Below are 22,787 nucleotides of genomic sequence, written 5' to 3' on the forward strand. Positions count from 1 at the left end.
TGTGGAAATCATGAGAGATACAAACATGTTATCAATACTACACTGCAGCACACAGAGCTATAAAGGAAGAGCAGAGGAACCAAGATTTAAAGCTGACACCTTCACCTTTCACACACGCTTGATAAGACATTATTTGCAGTATTTGCAAATAAATGTTACAGTGAGACTTTCTTTTTAAATCCAGGGGTTGTAAATATGTTAGATCGGCCCTCATACAAGTTCTTTCTCTCTGGACAAAAGAGGTGTGTCTTTCAAAAAAAAAAAAAAAAAAAAAAAAAAAATTGGCCCCAACCCCTCCCACGAACTGTCTCTTAGCCCTAAACTTTGCTGGTGGTTGGAGAAGTTGCTCTTGTAGCCATCAGCCTATGCTGAGGTCAACAGTCGAGCTGCGCCACCTTCCACCTGGCTACGTAAAAATTTAAGCGCAGTTCTAGCTGCTCGCCTCGCTCATCTGTGACACCCACTCAGGTAGGTGACCCTTCTGCATTTTTGTCTCCTGATGGTCTTAATATTCTCCAGTGAATCTAACTCACCTGGCAAAACAAAGCAAAACAAGACAAAATCTGTATGAAAGCTCATTTGTGTATTTGAAACTTTTACTGGTGAGGGTTAAAAATCACCTCAGGTCATTTATTGCTTGATTGACTTTGACACGTAGAGATACTGGAGGTGAGGACTTTGCTTTGGGGTGATGGAAATTCTGTCTCCCTCTCAATGAAATGGACATGCTCTCTTGACCTTCAATATTTCATTTAGATTTTAATCATCTTTTTAAAAATCATTTTGATTTCGTCATTTGATTTTATTATTTATTTTATTTGCCTTTTTTTCTCCAACATATCACCACGGGTCTGTGGAACTGTAGCAATGAGTGATCAAATGAATTTGGATCAGCTGTCCCTTACTCTTATTCTTTCAGATATCTTTATCAGTTGAATCAGTTTATATCAAATTAAATATCTCATCCTGTTTATGCTGTATTTATGTATGTTTATGTATTAACTGTACTGAATGCATGGCCTTTAATCTTTCAATTAGGACAGCAATTAAACATCAAGTTTCTTTGTGAAGTTTATGTCTGAGAATTAGATTTGTTTAAAATGATTAAATCTAAATCTAAATGTGATAATTTTACACTACACCGTTTTAATTTCTCGAATCCTCAGTGCAGTTTTCTTTGATCGTCCCTGCGCAACACACCGTCTCACTCTGCTGTGTTTTCACATTTGTCTCATTTCTCATCATACAGATTTCTATTAATCAGATGAGATTAGGGTCCTGCTGTATCAGTGGAGCTGGATATATTTAGCATTACAATAATGCCGTCTATCAGATTTTCTCACACTTTATCGGACACTATGAGCCTCTTCTCTTTCCTCTTCTCTTTCCTCTAAAGATATGGAGCCTGACTGGCCTTGTCTGTTATTGCACTTCCCATAATACAGTCTCACCGTTCTGAGATATCATAGTTTCTGCTACATCTGTCAGTCATTTCTAGCATTATTTATTTTGTAAAGCAAAGCAAACTTTCTTTTCAACCTTTATTTTCTCGAACCAAGGACTGAAATTCTATTACTATTACTGTTTCCTAAAAAAGTGAATACTTGCTTAAACACACACACTCACAAACACACACACCCAATACACAATGTGTTATTTAGAATACACCACACAAATCACAAATTTAGAACACTGGTGTGAAAATGTCACATAATCTTCCATGAGGTGTGACAGAAGTTGTTATTAAACTCTCACTTCTGCCTGCAAACACAATTTTAGGTGTTTTTTTTCTGTTTTTGTGTTGTTTGTTCACCCTGCAGAGTCTTTCTGAGGGTGTATATCTTTTGCATTCCTCTAACTGACACACCTATTGTAGAAAGGCCACTCAGTAACTGTTTGGTCACTGGGTGCATCACTACATTTATAGACCCATTTATTTTTAGTTTTTACTTTCAGCCACAGTCAAATGAGGATCCTAGAAAAGGAAGTTTGAAGAGACCCGCTGTCAAGAGATCTTGTCCTTGATAATTACAAGTTACACTAGTTGTAGTGAAGTGAAGAGCATGGTGACAGTGTATCTGCTTCAATCAAAGTTACTGTAAATCACACAGTTGTTGTCCAATGTGACCAAAAAACATTAAATTGTTAAATTCACCTTTCAGTATAAGAAAAATGACCCTGAGAAGATGCAGTGGATATAAAAAGCAGTGGCAAAATCTAACATACTATCTAACATAAAATCTAACATATTATGTTGTTGCTACAGCTTGAGTCTTTTCCTGTCAGCATGGAGGATTCATCAGAGCAGTCCCACTGGGTGTCTCCAGCTCTGCTCAGCTCAGATCCGCTCGCTGGTTTCTCCTCTGAGTCCAGCCTGCTGCCTTCAGTAGAGGAAGGTGAGGCCTTTTTCTCCAGCCAGGACACAGGACTACACCGGCCTGCCTTCTTTCTTCTCGAACCCAAGCCACAGCCGAGCACCATCCACCTACAGGCACAGCTCGGGTCAGTGTTCTGGCCCGCCGTCACCCACCAAATTCACTTTCACATCCACACTCCAAATCATGATCTAACTTGATCTACTCTGTCCCTCTTTTCAAAGTTCGACAGGTGTTCACCTCACCGAGCCTCCTCAGTAACCTTCAGCTGCTGGACGGGCCTCCCAGTCACTCCCTGAGCTCACCCTACAACCCCCCAGTCTCCACCTGGAGCGGCAGTCCTCTCAACAAGACCCCGCTGCACTCACACACCCCAACTTCCCTCTACACCCCGGGAGTCACCTCCTCCTTCACCACGTCCAGAGATGGATACTCCTCTCCAGGCAGAGAGGGCAGGGAGAGCCCCCGGCTTCAGGAGGCCCTAAAGGCCGAGCGCCTGAGCCCTCTGGGAGTGTCGGGGGCAAGCGGCAGCTTTCTGAACCTGACTCCTGCCGCTGGGAGTGTATACACACCATCATCCCACTCCCACCCACACATGCTGAGCCCCTACAGCTCATACATGAGCGGTCCGCAGGAGTACAGCTCTGCTGCGCTGTACTCCAGCCCCGGTGCTTGGATCAGTCCCTCATACTCTCCAAAACTTCGCAACAAGATGAGGATATCCACTCCAGGTGATGGCACACTGAGACACCAGTGGACAAAACAATCTCACCACAAGTTCTATTTAGTGGCAGTTCTGGCCCATTCAGTCACATCATATGACTTTCCTCAGGAGATGGAGTTGTCATGGAAATGTAGATGATCAAATTTACCAGGAATTTACAGATCAAAACTGAAATTTCAATCTCAACTTTAAAGCCAACATGGACAAGAAGTGCATAGGAAAATGAATATTTGAATGTCTACATTTCCATTTGCAAATAAATGCAAATTAATGGACTAAATGTGAGGCGATAGTTTATAAAGGATTTTGTTACTTATATTAATATTTTCTGTATCATGAGCAAAAATTATTGTATGACATTTCCATTAACTTTATATTTTTCATTCTGAACAGAGGCCAGAGAGTGTGTCAACTGTGGAGCCACAGCTACCCCTTTGTGGCGTCGAGATGGGACAGGCCACTACCTGTGTAATGCCTGTGGACTGTACCATAAGATGAATGGCCAAAACAGACCTCTAATCCGACCCAAGAAAAGACTTGTATGACCCACTGATGGCCCTTGATTGATTAAATGAATATTTTGTCACTGTCAGAGCAATTTACAGACCCATGATCATTACCTTTTCTGTGTTTCAGATTGTCAGCAAGCGGGCAGGCACAATGTGTGCCAACTGTCACACAAGCACAACAACCCTGTGGAGACGCAATGCCAACGGAGAGCCTGTGTGTAACGCCTGTGGACTCTATTTTAAGCTGCACAATGTAAGTCACTCATCTGAATGCAAGTCCCAGCTATATTCTCTACAAAGGAATTCAGAATCTGCTTGTGCATTAGAAAAAAGTCAGGAAAGTCTCACTGCGCTCTCTCTCCAGGTCAATCGGCCCCTCACCATGAAGAAGGACGGCATTCAAACGCGCAACAGAAAAGTCTCCAACAAGAACAAGAAGAGCAAGAAGGCGGCCATGTTGGAGCAGTACTCAGAGGTGACGCCATCCTCTCTGGATGACAACGGTGGACCCTTTTCCCTCGGCCCCGGGACTCTCCTGACCTACAGCCATGCCCCACACCTCATCCCAGCGCCCTCCCCTCTGCACCCCTCTGCTTCCTTACCTTATACACACCACCTAAACACTGGTATGGTGCCCACACTCGTGTGAGATGACAAAACGGGCACCTTCATATATGCACCTGCTTGTTTGCCTCTCGTTTGTGTGGATTTGTACATATATGTTTCTAGCCTGGATGTGAAAGGAGTTTTTTGGTTTATTTTCACTGTATTTTATGAGAAAACAACATTTTGTAGATACATATCTCAGTCAGGCCCCGGTGTGAAGTCAGATAAAATCATACTGCTGGGGTTGCTGCAGATGCTGCACACTGATATGGAAATTCTTTCAGCTGTAAATACAAACACAAATCTGATTTGAAAAACCATATTTGTTCCTCTTTTATTGTTCGTAATGTGAAATTATAGCTTTGGTGTTGTGTTGTATGGGTCTGTTTTGTATTTGCATAATTGATATTAAAATATTGAACTCTGCAGAGAAAATAATAAAAGTGTGACTGCTGATTCTGCTGGAGTTATTAAGGGCTTTTGTTTTCAAAGTCATTTGAATTCTCAGTTCATCTGTTCACCTCAGCGAACTGACCGCAGCAAAGCCTCCTGTGTGCTGTTATTGTACTCCCCTGCTCAGGCATAATAGCCTCTTTGTACAAGCAGAGCTCCACTTTGACAGTGTAATTGTACATAGCAGGTATGCAAATCCTCCATTCCGCAGAAGTGACAAATATTCAACTAAAGTGCTACCATTATGCCTCGTTTTATATTTAAATCAGCGGTGCCAGTTGGTGAGCAAGTATATTAAAGTTCAAATGCATGTTTTGTATTTGTTATTACTCAGCAGTGTATGTTCATAGAGGGGGATTTTTTCATGCATAAAATTTCCACTCTCATGTTATGCTTGAATGCAAAGGTCAGAGACTGTGTGGAAGTTGCTTCATTATGATAAGCAACAACCTGTTTCATGACATCATAGGTCTTTATAAGATGTTTTATTTCTTCCCAAAGAGGCAAGAAGACAGAAAACAGAAAGCCCAAGACAGAAAGTGGCTGAGTTGCATAAGAAGGCTTCACATGTCCTGAGGTGAACTGTGTTTATGTCATTGAGCTCACTGCTACAGACAATGAGTACTCAGATCCTTCATTTAAACAGAGTAGCAATACCTCAATGCAAAAGCATCCCATTCCAAGTAAAATACATTCAAAATCTTACTCAAGTCTAAAAGTACAATTCAAAGTCACTTAAAGAGCCAGAATAATAGTCTCTAACAGTTTTATTATAATATATTATGTAAAGGGGTCATTATTACTCATAATAAACACAGAAGATACAATTTACTGCTGCAGCCTCTCAGGTTGTAGTTCACTTTAACAACTTTACATGCTTTTGGCTGTTTAATCTGTAATTATGCATCATGTTTTGTTGGCTGAATATATGTGTTTAAAAATATTAACTTAGAGTAAGCAACAATAGCTGTAAAATGAATACAGTTTGGTACAATATTCCTTTTTAAAATACAGTGGATTAGAAATAAGAATTAGCAAAAGAAACTGAAAATATTCAACTAAAGTAAACAATATGGACTTTTCTTTATCTTATCGTGCAATCTTACATAGATTTTAGTGATAGTTTTACTTCTTGTCATTTAATCTTCAGACACGTTGGGCTACTGTGATTGTTTCTAACCAGGTTATCCCACTCAGGGAACCAGATATATATATATACTTCTTGTTGAACAAACTTGCAGCCATGTCATCATTGATCAGATTAGACCTCTTAGGGAGAGTTCTTTGACAGAACCTGCAGCAAAAGACACCTGAAAATTCTTGAAAAGAAAAACATTAACTGCATCATTCTCCAAGTGCCATTTCCTCAGTATTTTACTTAAATATGCCGATGCAGGAAACACGGCACTGTGGTATGTATATATGTAGTGTATTTTTCATACTGAGCAGCAGGGCAGGGGGAGCTCATTCAGGACTGGGGGATGACTGATAACTTATCACCCAGGCCACAGACACCTGCTGCTGGCACCGCCACTCTCACACTCCCTGTCAGTTAGTGAGAGAGGGGCACTGTGTGCACTTCAGATGTATAGACACGACACTCAGATGATTATGATAAACAAATAAATATATCAGTGGTGTCATCTGACAGCTAACAAATGGGCTACTGTAAGCAGTGCTGTTGTAGATTTCCTCCATTTGTTTGCATTAAAGCTTGTACTCATAGTTTCAAAAATCAATATGTCATGTTTGGGTTGAATGAATCCATCCAGGTTTCGTGAACCACACACACAACGCTTCAGTTGAGACAAATCTATAAATGATCACTTACACTGCTGTGTGCGTTTTCATAGCCGATTTATACATGCTTCAGTGCAGACATCAAGGAGAAATAAGACTTTCATTTATGCGTTTGGTTTCAGGGTGACGAGCAGAACATCTGGGCACAACACCCATTTGTGACACAGCACACTTCTAAGTGTACTGCTGACAAATTAACTCTGAGGAAGAAATTTAAATTATAACTTTCTTGTCAAGCTGGAAATCAAATGGCTGGGTAGGAATAAAAGCCATTAAAATAGCTGATATTTTTTCCTCAGTCTCTCTTTAATGTCATCTGCAGTCAACCGTAGTTGATGATTACCACTTGACTCCCCCTGGACCTTCATGATGGGAATTTAATGTACTGATGCCTTGTGAAGTAATGAAGTGAGATAAGGGGGTTTCTATCAGAACCCATTTACCATATGTACCCAAAGTTTACCCTAAATCACACTAAGAGAAATAGAGACCTGATCATTTCCCACTGCAAGAACAAGCAGAATCAGTAAAAGTCATCCTGAGACAAGTGACTGAGAGTTTAAAAAAAAAAAAAAAAAAAGAAGTAAAAGTAAGAGTAAAAATGTTTGGCAAGTGTGTCCATAATTTATACTCTTCCTTAACTGTCTCTATCTGTTGTTTATCTGCTGCAGCCGCCAGCTCTGCTCTGGGGAAATGGCAACAAATGACAGGGACAGATTAGCAACCACAGGCCTGCTCCTGTTCACTCACACAGCCATCCGTTAGTGGCCTCCTCTAAAACTCAGCTTTTCTTTCTTTTCCCCATTCAGTCTCTTTTGTCCTTTTAGTTGTAGTGAAACATTTACAAAAGGGAAGCAAGTGATTTGATAAAATGTTATTTCATCTCTGACTAGGAGACTCTTCAAGATAGATAGACCCCCGTGCAAATTCATATTTGGATTTTGTGTAATTTCAAACAAAAGATGAAACTGATGCATTTTTGACTAGCAGAGCACATGTCAGCTCTACTCTGTTACATTTACAGTGAGAAATAAGTTGTAACTAAAGGCAACTGTCATAGCTTGATGTGCAGTTATGTCTTTTTGAAATGTCTGGTACACAAGCACCCCCAAATGGTAAAAACGCAACACTGCAGCTCCACTATGTCCCCCAACTGACACTGTTTTCACTGACATTGTTGATGGATGAACTGAGAGGAGAACATTACATCTCTACTCTTCATCAAGGATATGATCAAGGATATGTAACAAAACATTTCTTGTGAACTGAGATTTTGTAAATGTTGTCAAGTGATAAATTGCTTCCTGTGCTGTCTACATGACACTACATAACAACATACATATATTACATGTATATACATGTATACGCACACCAACAAAAAGAATATGATGTATTAATACATTGCTAATTCCATTACGTTACATTATATAGCTATATATAGTGGACATACTGTATATTTCTAATAAATCGTTTTGACACATTTATATATTTGATGGATTCACTTTTTGTGTATATATATATATATATATATATATACTTATGCACAGTGCAGCAAACAGAAAAAAAACTGAGTCAGATCAGTATTTCTCCCCCCTTTGCCTTTAAAACAGCTCCAGTTCTCCTCAGTACACCTGTATTTAGGTAGTTTGTTCCAGCATCTTGGAGAAGTTGCCTCAGTTCCTCTGTGGATTCAGGCTGTCTCAGTGTCCTCTGCCTCTTCATGTGATCCCACAGCTGACTCTGTGATGTTGAGATCAGGGCTCTGTGGGGTCACACCATCTACTGCAGGATTCCTTGTTCTTCTTGTCTCTGAGGACGGTGTGTTTGGACTCATTGTCCTGCTGCAGTTTAATCTGACGGTGGTGATAAAGGATACGAGTAAAAACATCTGAAGTGCCTTGTGCACGGTACTGTATATATATATATATATATTTTATATATATTTTGTGCAGATGAATTAGTATCGAATTAGTACCTGAGATCATTTCAGACAGTTTGAAACTATACATCTGCCAACAGATTCACAACATTGTCATCTGCTTTTGTCAAGATTCTGTATTCATTCATGTAAATCTGTTTCCTCTGTATCTGAAAAACAATTTGGGCTTGAAATGTTGTTCTTTCCAGCCTGGTGCTCAAACTGAATTTGATTTCTTTTCACTATCTCTCTATGAATTTGAATACATCTGAGAAGTGGTCAGTGATTCACAGGTCTGAAGCCTGGATAGTCATTTTCTTTGTGTAATAAATTAGAAAGAACATATGACAGCTCTGTGAGCACTATGGAAGATATAATGCATGACTACAATCTGGTGGACTCATGACTCAGTTTGGCAATACACTGTATATGTGTGTGTATTTTCACACATACCAAACAATAATAAAGACACAAGAAAAACATAAATATATTTATTTTTTGAAGCATGCCTTAAACTCCAGTACAGCCAACAAAAGGAGCTGAGCATTACACAGTGAGAAGGAAATATAACTTATATCTTCTGTCCGCTGTCAGTTTGTAAGTAATAAAAATTGGTCCTTGGATAACACACAATGAAAAAAATAAAAATAAAAAACAAGCTTTCTCATTAAAACCACCTCAATCTTTTTCAATGTTTCGTAGCTTATCAGGTTCATTTAAAGCACTTCCAGTCTGGCAAGTTAACAGCCTTTAACAACTGAAAAGCAATGCTGTGTGTTCAAAAAATAAAAGACACAGGACAAAGCGGGGTGAGAAGTATAACGGCTCACCAAGCTACATATTATGGATACTCCCCCACAAACTGCTTTAGCCAATCCACATTCTGTCAGTGCACAAGCAGACTGGGCTTTTTGTAAACATTAACTATTTAGTCATATTTGTGGTTGGCGTAGCGTTACGCAGGGTGTGCCACGGTGAACAAGATGCAGCACCTTCACTGTTTCTTAGCGACGAGGACACCGACCAGCACTCCTGTTAGCAGCGCCACTCCAACTAGCAGCCATCTCCTCATAGTCTCCCGAGATCTCCTCGCTTCTGCAGCTGCGTCTTGCCCAAAAATCTCAGCAAAGCAGTCCTGGAAGAGAAAATTCAGACGAAAAAAAAATCAAAAACAAATAAATAAATAAACATTTGAAAGTTGGAGAGGAATTATGTTATGTTAAATTATGCTACTATGTTTTTGTTTCTTTCCAATTACATTAAGGCAAATGATGTGAATGGAAAACTAAAGCTGTTGCCAAAGATATTTGCAAAAATATATGTATGTGTACACATATATTTCACTCTTCTCTTGTAATCGGAGGTATTGTGGCTGCTATATCAACAAGGAAATATTTTTATATTACTATATATTATTCACAAAAGTAAAATCTTCCAAAAAATTGTTGAAATTAAAAATGCTAATGTATTGTTTTGGTTTGAAGAGGAACTTAACAAGAAGGCTAACTAAAACTAAAACTAAATCTTATATTTTTGAAATCCTAGAATGTGTTGGATAATATTAAGACCTCAGCACCTTTTAGATGTTTTAAGAAATAATTTGATCAAGCATGAATATTCAGATCAGTGGCAGAAAAGTGCTCTAGGCTACAGAAGCAGTTTCATTTTCACTTTTTTTTCGCATCTGAGTCACCTTAGAGTAATTTGTGACTGTTGTGAATCAAAGATAACTGCAGCTGCTGAATGCAGTGAGAATTTGAGGTAGATTTTAGTAGAGTTTTTCTTTTAAATTGCATGTCACAGTCACGGATCTAACTTTTTTCCAACACCTCTGCTGAGGCAAAGCACTGATTTGATAGCAGTGCACTTTCTCTCCCCATACATCTCAAATCTGTACACTTCACTGTGTATAACTCATAGGGGATCATTTTTATATTAAGTGTCATGAAGCCAGGGATTGCTGTTTCACTAAAAACTTGGCTGCTGCAATTTGTTACAGAAACACAGAATTTCAGAAAGATGGTGACACATTAACAGCAAATCTGTTTCACAGCGCCATAAATAAAGCTGCTTGTTGAGTTCATCCCCTGGAGACTCACCCAGCCTCCTTGGCTCTGAATCCACGGACTGATGCGCTCATCCAGGTACATGGTCATCCAGTCTGCAATGCGGGAAACCAGCTCACTCATATTCTTCTCGACACATTCCACACACAGTACACCCCCAAAGGCAAACAGACCCACTATACGTCCCCAGTTGACACCATCCTTGAACACCTCATCCATCACACTCTTAAAGCTGTGGTAGGCTGTGTCAGGAGTGATGTCAAGCTGCGAGGAAAGGTCACTGAACGCTTGGGTGAAGAGCAGTTCAAACTCGTCAGCAGAGTCCCTAAGAGCTGCCTTTACAGCCTCTATGCCACCACGCAGGGGCGATGGCGCCCCCTGCTGACCACACCTGTCCCTGCTGTTGACCAGCAAGCCGTTACTGGCAGCTGAGTTGGTCTTATCTCCCTCAGTCCTTCCACCAGCATCCTCTGGCCTCAGCAGAGAGGTTGGGTGGTTCCTCTGAGAAAGCTTGTAGCTTATAAAGAACTCCACTAGCTCTCTGTTGCTGTACGACATTATTTCCACACTGTGAACCTCCAACAGACAGCCAGCCTAGTCAGACCCCTCTGTTTCTCCTGCCATTCCTCTCAGTCTGTTGGCTGCCACATTAGGGCTTCTTCACCTTATGTTGCAGCTTGCAAAAGCAGTCTGGAAGAACACAAGGAACAGAAAGTTGCATTAATTCATGTCAGCAAATATTTTGCAACCTGTGCTACTGTATTTTCAACAACCATTGGTTTCTTATTAATTTCTGTACCATATGAAGATCTACTATGAGACACTTGAAACTTGCTTGAGTTGTGTAACCCATCGTGTCTGCATACATTTTAACCAGTCACATTATCTTTTCGTTTCAGTGCAGATTGATATGAAATATCTGCACTGCATTAGCACACAATAATAAAGTATAAAATGACTGTTTCATAATCTTGGGGGGGGGGGGGGGGGGGTGATGCAGACTTGATGTTCCCCGCATGATTCAGCAATCTGCCGACAGAATTTCCTGATATACGGAAATGAATGGAAACTATTGGATAACTGGGATGGAAAGAAAATCGTATCCAAAAACTGTAGCAAACATATAGCAAGAAACACGAGTTAACAAACATTAGCTAACTAACTGGTAAGGTTAGCATGATCAGATCAGGTAACATTAAATGTTCTGATGTATATCAAGCCAAATATGTGCGTTAAGATACCAGCCTTCCATCGCTGACAGCTCTGGTTGCAAGTCACGTAGATACTACCAGTTTAGCTTCAGGTGCTAACTAGCTGTTTACAAACAGTCCACAGGAAACGCATCAAAAACAACTACAAACTACAACCACGGGACTGCTCAGGGGCAATAATTGTTGACAGGTATACTTACAATTGCTTAAAGGTTGTTTTTCCTCTGGGAATGCAGCTACGGAGTTAGTAAAGACTGTGGATATGCATGCAGACACAATATGGACATTATTGCAGCTGCAGACTCTGTGGCCTGGACCGTGATGCACGCTGGCGGTTGGCCAATTCTGCTACTGTACAGGCAAGAAGTCCCGCCTCCCGCGGCTCCTGCACCAATTAACGTCTGAGACATACCGGAAACCAGGGGGCCCGTGAAGTGACGTCAGAATCATTCGAAAAGGATGCAGTGTTGAGTTTGCTGTTTAAATTTCCACTTAGTGAGTGACTCCAAACCTGCCTTTTAATCGTTGGATCTTCGAAATAAAACAATGTGGCTTCAATGTCAACTTCAAATTGGCTTAAGAGCCCTTTAGCTTGTAGCTTTACTACTGTACTACTTCTTGTCAAGGACGCTTATTAGCTTATGTATTTTTCTTTTTTTCTTTTTTTTTTTTGAGTATGAGTAAACACAATGGTGGGTGTGATAAAGTAACAGTTAAGTAGTGTATGGCCTCTTGTTGATCAGAACATCCCCTCAACATAAATTGACTTTTAAAACAGCATGTATTTACAAAACACTCTTAACTACATCATATAAAAACTTGACTAAAATGTGAGAGCTAGGTTTATCATTCATTTCTTCCTTTACTCCCAAAAGCCTATTTTGCTGCTCTATTCAACTTTTAAAGCTCCATTATGTTCTGTGCACTGGGATAAAAGAGAATTGTCACAGACTGGGTGAGTGGTGTAGAAAAAAAATCATTTTTTTTTTATTAAACAAACATATTTATTAAAACGTGTACATAAGCAATTAGCATATCCTACACTTTCTAAACATGAAATGACAAGATGATACAGTTTTGTCACAGTTGAGGAAGAAAAAACCTATGGAAGTAGGGAAGTTGACATGATCATAAATCTTGTGACCGTTAACCAGTGAATAACACAGATGTTATGAAGAGACTAACAAAGAACAATGGCTAAAATATATACAATGTCACTTACATATGTCATATATTTATGCACTATAATGTATTGTTTTCCTTGTCTCCAATACTGGTAACGAGGTCAACATGTGGAAATAGGGGTTTTTTGAGCCATGCCATTTGACCAAATGTTGATTTGTAACTTTGTCTTTTTTTCCCTCATCTTAGTGATTTCGCTTCCTTTAAAACTGAACTGTTAGTCAACCAAGGCACACTGCTAAGCAGGGACACTAACAGAAAGTCATCCAAGCATTTGCTTTCCCATCTTGCAAAGAGCTCTCCTTCTCTCTAGAAGGATCATCTGTCTTCACAGATTCTCTCTCTTCTGTCCGGTTTTCTGGCTCCTGGGATGTTACATTCTCGTGTTGGTTTGTGTCAACATTTCCATTCTCAGTGGGTCTATCTTCTGTTTCTGGTTCACTATCTGAGTCAATTGAAATGGTCTCTGTGCATGTACTGAGTTTGAAGGTACAGTTTAGTGTCTCACACTGTTTGTTTTGGTCTGTATTTGGAGTGCCAGACTTGAGGCCTCCAGATCTCCCCACTGTGGAGCCCTCAATCTTGCTCTCCTCGAAGATCAACTCATGCTTAACTTTCTTGAGGGCATGCATGTCGAAGCCGAGCAGCACAGACACTTTCATGGTCTCACAGTGTCTCTCACAAATCCTCTGCTTGTTTGCAAAGTGACTAGAAATGTCAGATTTCCACAGCCACAGACTTGCAGACAGCTTTTCCTCTTCCTGGGGAGAGAGGTATGGTCGCCGGTTGAAGTACGCTGTCAGAAAATCTTTCCTGGCCTCATACGTCTTGTGCTCATAGCTTCTCGGATCAAGAGCAAGGCCATCAGATTCAGCCTGATTTCCAATAGTGGTGGTGGAAATCTTTGACTCCTTGCTCAGTTTTATCCTCTTGGCGCTGGATGTTGCCTGCGTTTGTGGCTGCCTCTTGAGGAAGCCAGCCCCGGATGAGTTGAGAGTCAAGGCAGACTTGAAGCCTTGGCTTGCCTGGTTCCTACCAACAGCTCTGCACTGTACAAGATGCAGTGTTATTGTGGAGGCCACCATATTACTGGTGTACACTCCTAAACAATGAATACACTTGTATGTCATCTTTTTTTCAACAGGATGCATTGTCTGGAGCACTTGGTGCCGCTCCCTCAGATGCATGGCCAAAGCATCAGAAATGGGACCTTTGAGGATGGTGAAACAAAGCGGACACAGCGTCTTCCCTACCTCGCTCTTCTCAGCTGTTGAGGGGAAACTTCTACTAAGTTGTTCACTTTTCTTTTCACTCACTTTTGGAGCAGTTAGCGTGACCAGAGGGGGAACACTGTTCTGTGCAGGTGCAGACTGATCTTGACCATTGATAGATTCCTTCATGTTAAAAGTGAGAACAACAAGCTGAACATTACTGGACTTGTCTTGTTTAATGGTGAGATCAAAGGTTAGTGGCGTCGCACCAGGGGGTCCAACAAAGTCATCAGGGTGAGCCTGAGCCACATGCTCCATGATTTTTTCAACATTGTGAAAAGCACAGTGGCACTGTGGACAGGTGAGGCCATGGATTAGCATGTGGTTAAGCAGTGTGTCACTGGGCAGATAACGGTTACAAAGCAAACACTTGCTGGTGAAGTTGTGGATTTTCATGATGTACTTGGCCAGTGCCCACACTTTCTTTGCCTTGTGTGCATTCTCAAAATGAGCACTATAGAGGTTTTCTGGGAAAAGCTCACTGCAAACTGTACATATCTTCCACTTCTGTGTCCGGGCTGTGCATACACCAGTAGCATTACTGTCAGCCACAGTGCTGTTGCCAGGAACTGTGACACGCACCTGATTAGCGATGATAGGGGAACGATTTTTAACAACAGGGACTGCTGGCTTTAAGTAGCCAATCACTGGTTGTGCAGTTGTCTCACCTCTAAGTGAGTGGCCCCTGCTAACGATCAGAGGCGAGACTGGTAAGGTTTGAGACCTGGCAACAACAATATTAGCATGTCCAATCATGGTGGTCACTTGAGCACCAATGCGCTCATGGTACTCTATAACATGCTGTACTAAAGCCTCGTAACTACGAGTGGAAAACTGGCAGCGTTTACAGAGGATGTTATTACCATTGACAGAATTAGCACCATTTTTGACAGATGATTCTGTAACCATACCAAGATATGGTGAGACAATATGCTGAAAATGTTCCCTGTAGATGTGCCTTCTCACAACATTGTAGAGACTGTCCCGGAACGTGCATTTTTTGCAAAAGTACATTGCTCTCTCCACACCATCTCCCTGTCTGGCTCTATCAAAATATGATTTGTCCTTCTTTTGTAGTGCAGTTCTCTGAAAGCTCCCATAATTCTGTCGTGATGAACTGGGTAAATGGAATATTTTAACGTGCGTCTCCAAAGTTCTCTTGCTTGCAGTGAATGTGCAGTATGGACAGTTGAGCAGAATTTTACTCTCAAAGATTTTCCTGTGTACATTACGGAAGTGATTCTTGTAGCCTGAGTAGTACTTGGAAGAAAATGGGCACTCTGTGCAGCAAAATGGCTTTGATCTATATTCCTAACAGACATCAAGGGGGAAAAAAAACAATGACAATGACATTAAGAAAAATACGATTTGTGCATAAGCATTTGAAAACAGTTTACAGATTAGAAATAAGATTTACCTGTGTTTTAGAGTATGACGGATCCCATGCGCAAATATCAAGGCAAAGAGTGCCCTTAACAATGTGCTCATTAGGGCAAAACTCTTTGAACTCCTGTGAAATGATTTAAAAAGTTTAACATTAATTTGTAAGTAAATGTTTGACAGCATACAATACAATGTCACTATTAGCCACACTCGCTCTTAACAAATTCTCCTGAGCCTGCATTGACCTAAATTACTATTTCCTTCACATTTTTTAAATAAAGTCTTTTCTAAACAGACCTGTAAGACTGTCACAGAGATTAAAAAAAAAGAATACCTCCACGTAATTACAACCCTATTTTGAAACATGAATAAAGATCATCTTTAAGTCCCATCATGAGTAATGTTTTTCAATTTCATTTAGAACCTCTACAATTAAACACGTGCAACTAAAAATACACTCACCTCTGCAGCCTCCTTGCAGAACTCCAAGCCAATGTCTCCAAGTGCCTTTTTCACTTGTTTTCTCGCTCTCCTGATTCTTGTAAGGTTATTCACTGGGAGTTGATACATTTCTCCTGACAATCAAAACATAACTGATTAGTCTAAGGTTAGCTTAATGGAAATTAATGCTTAAAATCTAATGTTACAGAAAGGCAACGCCACAGTTCAATCACTAACATCGTAAGAGGATGACTTCATTAAACAGACGACACGCCCTTTCAGTACTTGTCTCCATTCAATAAATCACTGTCAGCACATTTACTTACTTTACGTTATCAATGTTCAAAGCTCTGCCTTTTTCAGGGGCCCGGTGCTGTCCCAGTATATATGGTTCACCTTAGCCTTATTCGCTGATTTAATTCTGGTTTAACCAACGGTATTAAATCTACTTTTGTTTCAACCAGGTCTGTGACCATTCCTGCTCCACGATGTCCAGCAATTTCGGGAAAGTTATAGAACATGTTGTGGTTTGCTGTGTGTGCTAGTGTTACTGTGTCAGCCTAAATTAGCACTGTTGCCCGCTCTTGCCGCTTGGTCACCTACTTAGCACCCAGGCTAGCGATGCATAGTCGGCTAGCGTTATTTATGTCTTCTTTATCTCAGTTGAAATCTATCGATGCGTTATACTCACCTTGTAATACGTCAGAAGACTAGCTTTACACAGGTTGCCTCGCTACATAGATGGCTAACAAAGAGGTTAAGTGGCTGGTCGGGAGGTGCACACTGATGGTGATGTTCGCTCTCCTGAAAGCCGGTGCTGATGCACAGCAGCTCCACAGCTAGCTAACGACGCTGGCTAGTTAGCCGTCACATCTGCTTTGCTGCGGCTTCTAGCTAGCTGGAGGGACAAAGGGCAGGGCAGAGTGGTGCACATCTCATGAAAACAGTAGACTCCAAAAGTGAAGACTGCCAGCACCACCCGGTGTCCTCTGAGTACTTCTTTTATGTACACCGGTGGTCAGGCCAGCCTGCTAGCTAACGTTATCTATTCTAAGTGAGCCAACTCTCAATCCAAAATGGCGACGACAAAAAGACGGAAGTCGTAGAGAGCTGGGCAGAGGATGGATGACCCAAAGTTTGTATTAATTGTGGTCGTATTTTTAAAATGCTTTATTTCCAACCATAAAAGCTTACGTTATTGTTTGGGAATTCAGATTCATTATAACACAATCCTTTACAGTGTACCTACTTTTGTTTCAACCAAGACAAATACTTTCTCTGATTAGTTTGTCTCTTATGAATCAACACATGAACTCTTACACTATCTATGTCTACAAGTCGAAAATGACGTTTCATAACATTTTTTTTTTCAGTTCCAGCAGATGTGGTTGTGTCCAAAGCAAGTCATTCCAGTGGTTCCATCACTTCCAGTACAACAGTTCGAGGTCCTGTCATCACCAGTCTGGAGATGGTCCTGTAGTCCAGGTAGAGAACACACTGTGCATTCACCTGGCACACAAACTGCCGCACCTGAAGATTATATCAGGTACATAGGTCATGTTTTTGTCTCCTTTGAGCTTATATCATTTTCTCTCTCTGGGCCTGGTGGGCAACATACAAAAGGGTGACAAATTCAAGGAAAAACCTGAATAAATGAGTTGAGAAACACTGCATGGTACAATTAAACAGTTAACATGGAATCATACTCTGTGGCATGTAGAAATGCTGAACAGGCCCAGTTAATTCAGATTTTGTATCAAGATGGCAAAAAGAAAAGATCTGAGTGATTTTGAAAGAGGGTCCATTGTCAGGACATGGATGACAGGAGCTGCTGTCATAAACTTGCTCAGCTGGCAATTATATGAATGCTTTACCCATACAGTGAGAAGATATGGTGGGTCTGTCTGTTGCTGTTTGGGCAGTTCTTCTGGGATGGTTTGGGCCCACTTTCCTACAATGTCACTGCAAATCAATACAAGGTTGTTCTGAGTGATCACCTGATGAAACACTTATATCCTGATGGGAGTGGTCTCCTCCAGGATGACAGTGCCCCCTATCTTTAGGACATGGGGGTCACTGAATGGTTTCATGAGTTTGAAAATGATGTTAAATTGTATGCCACAGCCCCTTCACAGTCATCAGATCTCAACACCTATGGGAGATTTTGGACTAGATGGACATGTTAGACAGCACTGTCCACCACCATCATCAAAACAACAAATGAGGGAATATCTTTTGGGAAAATGGTGTTCATCCCTCCACTAGATTTCCAGAGAATCCAATTATAGAATCAAAACCACTTTATGTTGGTTTTTCCTTTAATTTGTTATCTGTCCGTATCTCTAACCTTAACTCCAGCAGCTGCTGCAGGGCTTCCAGGGTCAACAGCCTGCACATAACAGGGAGCCCTGCCTCGGACGACAAAGCCCCAGCCCAGAGCATCTCCTAACACCTGGGATCACAACAAGAGGTAAATAACACTTTCAGCAGGGATCAAATGGAATCTGTATAATTTAGTCTTGGTGTGCTATAATTTCATTAGTTCATATTAAAAAAAATAATATGTAGAAAAAAATCTGGACTATGAACTGCCCTAGGTGTGTTATTACTTTGTTTCAAGTGGGATATAAATCAGAATTGCTTCATGTTGATAGTACAAAACCTGTAGGAAAAAGCTCACTCTAAGTAAGTTTCCATTTTAAAGAAGTAGTTCAGTTTTGTCTCTTCATGACATTGCAGATAAAGACTTGAAGTACCTACTTTCAGAATTTGGCAGAATGTTGTTTAGATTATACCAAATGAATGCAGTAAAATCCTAGAAAATACAACAATTTAAGCTCAAAAATAGCGCATGTTAAGACAATACAGAAACTCACTGTCAGTACTCTCTTAATGAAGGGTGCACCAGGTGCCAATAACTCTTCACATGTAAAATTTCTTCTAAGAACTGTAAAACCAAGAATTTTTTTTTATCAGATTTTGATCATATGCTTCCACAAGCAAGCCTGAATATACTGAGCCCTAACACATTTTCATACACTTGTGAGATGAATATTAATTACACACTTGCCTGATTTGGGATTGCATCTCACCACTGAGGTTGAAGACAGCTGGACAAGAGGTGCAAATCCAGCAGTGTGAAGCTGAAGTGAGTTCAAGCTGCCTCGACGCCCACTTGTAACCTGTTTCAGGTCTTTACCTAACCCCACTAAAATTAGATTAGTTGTGAAATTATTATGCAATAATTAGCATTCACAACAAAATGTAAAAAGTGCAAAGCAATCAGAGTTTTTTTTTTTTTTTTTTTTGTTACCAGACTGGAAAGCACTGTTGCCCTCCTGGGGTGGGCATTTGCGCAGACCAAATGGACTGTCAGGATGGTTGTCTTCATGTGTCGACACTGCCACACCTTCATTACCTTCATCAGCGTCTTGCTCACTTTCATTCAACAGTTCAGATAGGCGGCGTCTGCGGCGAAAATTGATGCAGAACTGATAGAGTAGCCCGCTGTCAAAGAAATCATGCTTCTTTCCCACTAGTGGTGGGAATGAGAGAGAAAGAGAGAGAGAGCACGTGCAAAACAACAGTGGAACATGCTTTAGATTTAAAGGAATTTTTCACAAAGAGTCAACAAGTGTATTTGCTTTAGATTGCGCAAGTCCCAGTCGCCCTCCCACTGGTAGCAGCCACTGACAGCCCAGCTCATGTCTAGTGTCGCACATCCTCACCATGCTGAATGATGCCATGCTCCTGCAATGCACGGCACAGCTCCAGTCCCCGACGACGGCTCTCTGCCTCTCCATTCTGAAGGAGCCAGTCAATCAGCTGGTAGCCGGGAAAGGAACGCTGATATGCAACACCGTGCTCCTCTCTCAGCTGCAGAATGGAGTTCTTTTCCCCTATGAGACTGAAGAGACAGTTGAAAAACACAGATCAGGTTTCTGAAAACATAAGTTACTTCTGTAAGGATAACTTCGACAGATAAAAACACCAAGGTACAGTATATCTGACAGAGATTACTGTAGGGAAATTTTAACCCAAGCCTGTTAATGATTTCAGTATGTATGTGATCTTTAGAGCGATTGACGTTACTCTTCAAGGTCAGGTGATCATGCTGAACCAAGAGACTTCCAGCACAAACACAGCAGCTCTTACTGTTCATATAGCCGTTGTCCTCTCATGAAGATTTTCACCTCTGTATTGAAGGGAAATGTGCCATCATCCTTGCGGAAACGGTACAGCAGTTTAGCATCCTTGAATACTGGCCTCTTATCACAGACTAAGAAAAGGCAATGTACAGTTTAAAATAAGTCTTTAACTTAGAGGATGCCTTACAAAAGCTATGACAACATATTTTCCTTTGTACAAAAGGTCTTGCCTTGGTGCTTCCTTCTTACCGTGATGAACAATGTCATTATCCATGAGGTGCTGCATGAGACTGACAGCTGTTGCTCGATCTGGAGCTTCCTTATGGCTCACAAGCCAGCCTATAAGCTCCTGTGCTACAAAACAGTTGGGATACGTGCGCAGGTGGTAACGTCGGTCCTTAATCAGTTTGCCATCGTGAAGTCTCAACCTTGAAATTAAAATCTAATTAACCGTAGTCCTGACTTGAATTTTACCATCAAACACATGTCTGAACTTAAGCCTCAAGTCTTATATTAAGCTTTGACTGTATTTCAAATGGATATATTTTCATGTCTGGCTGCCTCCACCTCTGCTCATACCTGAGTTGTTCTCCAGCAATCATGACTTCAGCCTTATGTTGTCTCGCCATGGCTTTCCTCCTAATGCTACTTGTTCGCTCCATGTTTGTTATCTCTGGATGAGAAAGTAAGTGAAGCTCACTTTAAGTTATGATCCTTAGTGTTTACAAAATAGCCTCTGAAACACACAGAACTCTGCTGTCATGTGGGGTAGATGTTGTGTATACAGAGAGAAAGAGAGACAAAGATATGGAGCATTCAGTCAGGATGCCTTCCCTCTCTGGAAGACTGTCCACCTCTGTTTTCTCTTATCCTTTCTCAAGACTGACGCTGTCACTATTTCTTGTTAGCTGGTCTGACAGTACGTACAACATCTTTGACTTGTTCCATTGTCCAGTTGTCACATATCTTTTTATTTTAAGAGCAACAAATGAATGACCACATGATAACCCTGTGCTAATTGCCTTCATGGTGCTAGCAGCCAGCTCTAGCCAGTTAATGGATGTTGTGATGTAGGCTGGGTTTTCTGATGCTGGTTTTGAAGGGGCTGTTGAAAGTACCACTTCAGAAGCATTTCAAAACTTATCTGGGATGTCTATGGATGTTACTGGATGTTACAGTTTCCTAGAAGACACGCTGTTTTGCGTCCACCCTCCAACACTGGGTGAATGTGAATAATCACATTAATTAGTAACCAAAGTTTAAAGAGGCACCGTGTGATTATCTGGCAACAGAAAACCAGAAATTCATGTAAGTGACAAGACTGGTTCTGTGGTGTTTATAGTCAGAGTCATTGTTGTAACCGATGACAGCACAGGTCCTGTAAGTGTGGATAGAAAGAGGGACTGCTGCCCTAAGTTCAACCTCTCAGGCTATATATAAATCCTGGTTACTTCAATAGGATTGGCAGACCTACAATCCAACTATAGCTCCAACCTTAAAGGACAATTTTTCTTATTGTCAGTAAATTCCATACGCAGACTAAAACCAACAAAAATTTGATCCCACTAACAAGTGTTGTCTATGTAGCCACAGCCTGATATAGTTTTCCCTCTCTGCTATAGAGCTACCTTATTGTCCAACAACCATTAAAAACACATAATTGAACCCCACCTTTGGGTCACATGTGTCCTCGCTACTGTGAACGCACACAGTAGTTTATTTTTAGTCAGTCCTGCGTACATTGTTCTGCTGTTGAAAATATTCACAAACAAATGCAGAAATTATTCATGTTTGTGTAACGTTTGCTAAAAACTACAGTCATCCTGCTGTTTTACTGAGATGTTTTTAAAAATGGAGAAATTTTAAAAAAGATTTTCATCTTCAGTAGGAACAAATGGGCTTTGGGCTGAGAGCTACAGACAGGAAGGGGAACTACGAAAGCATAAACAGAGACTAATGCATTGTGTTTGTGTTGTTCATGATATTTGTTGACAATAACAAAAATAGATTGCCAAGATTGTTAGGCTATCCTTCAACTGTAATTATCTGGTACATAGATATGAACTAGTATCTCTTATAAGAGCTTATTAAACTCTTGATGGTCTGATGATGCATAAACACTCACTATATTGGTTATATTGGTGTACTGAAATGAAGTTATGTTTTTGGAGGTGTGGCTGTTTTCACGCTTGTGTGTCGTGCATGCAAAATGTGATCTGATGGTCTGCTGGTAATGTGCACTTAGGCTGTGTGCATCCCATCATTAGCATAAGTTATACCACGTATACCACATACTGTGACCTTGTCTTGCTGGCATAAATCCTAATATGTGTCCTTGAGCCATCCACGCTCAGTCACAATGTCTCCACTTTTCCGCTTTTCCCAGCAACGAAACCTGCCCAAAACAATTCCTTGCGTTTTCAGGCAGCAATTTCTATTGGTTTTGGCTTGAGTCCTCTATCTTGTCAGTGAAGCTTTCACTATCTATGGAGTAAGCACTGCCTGAGAGGGTCACCTCAGGGCAGGAACATTGGTTAACCCTTTGATATCCTGTGCAGTATTGTCACCTCTGGACGCCACTAGGTTTGACAACCCTGAACCAGACAGGTGACCCTGGGGGGGACCCTGGAACATGTTTATTGTGTCAGAGCTGTTGCTGAGCTGCTTTGATAAAACCTTCAGCCACTTCACAGTAAGATT

General features: G+C 40.9%; 4 protein-coding genes and 1 long non-coding RNA gene across 7 annotated transcripts; 2 read left to right on the plus strand and 3 right to left on the minus strand.

Annotated features, from left to right (window-relative positions):
• Positions 1–312: 312 nt before the first annotated feature.
• gata1a (GATA binding protein 1a) lies at positions 313–4,665 on the plus strand. Its single transcript, XM_018679987.2, is given in 7 exon segments — positions 313–468; positions 2,267–2,431; positions 2,433–2,502; positions 2,600–3,106; positions 3,493–3,638; positions 3,736–3,861; positions 3,973–4,665. Coding segments are annotated over 6 exon segments (1,278 nt in total). The 5' UTR covers positions 313–468; positions 2,267–2,287; the 3' UTR covers positions 4,258–4,665.
• Positions 4,666–8,862: 4,197 nt separating this feature from the next.
• LOC108885588 (bcl-2-like protein 1) lies at positions 8,863–12,016 on the minus strand. The gene is made up of 3 exons (XM_018679991.2): positions 11,863–12,016; positions 10,485–11,141; positions 8,863–9,520 (listed from the first exon to the last, which is right to left on the minus strand). Exons 2-3 carry the CDS (start codon positions 11,007–11,009, stop codon positions 9,380–9,382), a joined length of 666 nt encoding a protein of 221 aa, XP_018535507.1. The 5' UTR covers positions 11,010–11,141; positions 11,863–12,016; the 3' UTR covers positions 8,863–9,379.
• Positions 12,017–12,618: 602 nt separating this feature from the next.
• adnpa (activity-dependent neuroprotector homeobox a) lies at positions 12,619–17,020 on the minus strand. Its single transcript, XM_018679992.2, has 4 exons — positions 16,631–17,020; positions 15,961–16,073; positions 15,533–15,625; positions 12,619–15,426 (listed from the first exon to the last, which is right to left on the minus strand). The coding sequence occupies exons 2-4, from the start codon at positions 16,066–16,068 to the stop codon at positions 13,096–13,098; spliced, it is 2,532 nt and encodes an 843-aa protein (XP_018535508.1). The 5' UTR covers positions 16,069–16,073; positions 16,631–17,020; the 3' UTR covers positions 12,619–13,095.
• On the plus strand, positions 16,965–19,143 carry LOC108885592 (uncharacterized). Of its 2 annotated transcripts, none has more exons than XR_001961265.2 (4): positions 16,965–17,074; positions 17,313–17,424; positions 18,298–18,409; positions 19,039–19,143. It is a non-coding gene; the product is annotated as an uncharacterized LOC108885592 (long non-coding RNA). The 2 variants fall into 2 exon arrangements; XR_007814288.1 differs by having other exon boundaries at positions 18,301–18,409.
• On the minus strand, positions 17,320–22,770 carry si:dkeyp-97e7.9 (DEP domain-containing mTOR-interacting protein). 2 transcript variants are annotated; one of them, XM_018679993.2, is made up of 9 exons: positions 20,667–22,770; positions 20,337–20,515; positions 20,095–20,218; positions 19,668–19,846; positions 19,253–19,474; positions 19,010–19,147; positions 18,816–18,886; positions 18,287–18,391; positions 17,320–17,469 (listed from the first exon to the last, which is right to left on the minus strand). In XM_018679993.2, exons 1-9 carry the CDS (start codon positions 20,747–20,749, stop codon positions 17,344–17,346), a joined length of 1,227 nt encoding a protein of 408 aa, XP_018535509.1. In that variant the 5' UTR covers positions 20,750–22,770; the 3' UTR covers positions 17,320–17,343. The 2 variants fall into 2 exon arrangements, with proteins under 2 accessions (XP_018535509.1, XP_050930397.1); XM_051074440.1 differs by lacking the exon at positions 18,816–18,886 and having other exon boundaries at positions 17,436–17,469.
• Between the last annotated feature and the right edge of the window lie 17 nt (positions 22,771–22,787).

This window comes from Lates calcarifer, linkage group LG12 (genome assembly GCF_001640805.2).
Source record: "Lates calcarifer isolate ASB-BC8 linkage group LG12, TLL_Latcal_v3, whole genome shotgun sequence".
Lineage (NCBI taxonomy): Eukaryota > Metazoa > Chordata > Actinopteri > Centropomidae > Lates > Lates calcarifer.

Coding starts and splice junctions, on each gene's coding strand:
- si:dkeyp-97e7.9 (XM_018679993.2), bottom strand. CDS start 20,749: ATGGAGCGAACAAGTAGCATTAGGAGGAAAGCCATGGCGAGACAACAT. Junction 20,516..20,666: donor ATTGCTGGAGAACAACTCAG/GTATGAGCAGAG, acceptor TTTAATTTCAAG/GTTGAGACTTCACGATGGCA. Junction 19,847..20,094: donor GGACAACGGCTATATGAACA/GTAAGAGCTGCT, acceptor CTGTCTCTTCAG/TCTCATAGGGGAAAAGAACT.
- LOC108885588 (XM_018679991.2), bottom strand. CDS start 11,009: ATGTCGTACAGCAACAGAGAGCTAGTGGAGTTCTTTATAAGCTACAAG. Junction 9,521..10,484: donor TTCAGAGCCAAGGAGGCTGG/GTGAGTCTCCAG, acceptor TTTCTCTTCCAG/GACTGCTTTGCTGAGATTTT.
- adnpa (XM_018679992.2), bottom strand. CDS start 16,068: ATGTATCAACTCCCAGTGAATAACCTTACAAGAATCAGGAGAGCGAGA. Junction 15,626..15,960: donor TCTGCAAGGAGGCTGCAGAG/GTGAGTGTATTT, acceptor ATCATTTCACAG/GAGTTCAAAGAGTTTTGCCC. Junction 15,427..15,532: donor CGTCATACTCTAAAACACAG/GTAAATCTTATT, acceptor GATGTCTGTTAG/GAATATAGATCAAAGCCATT.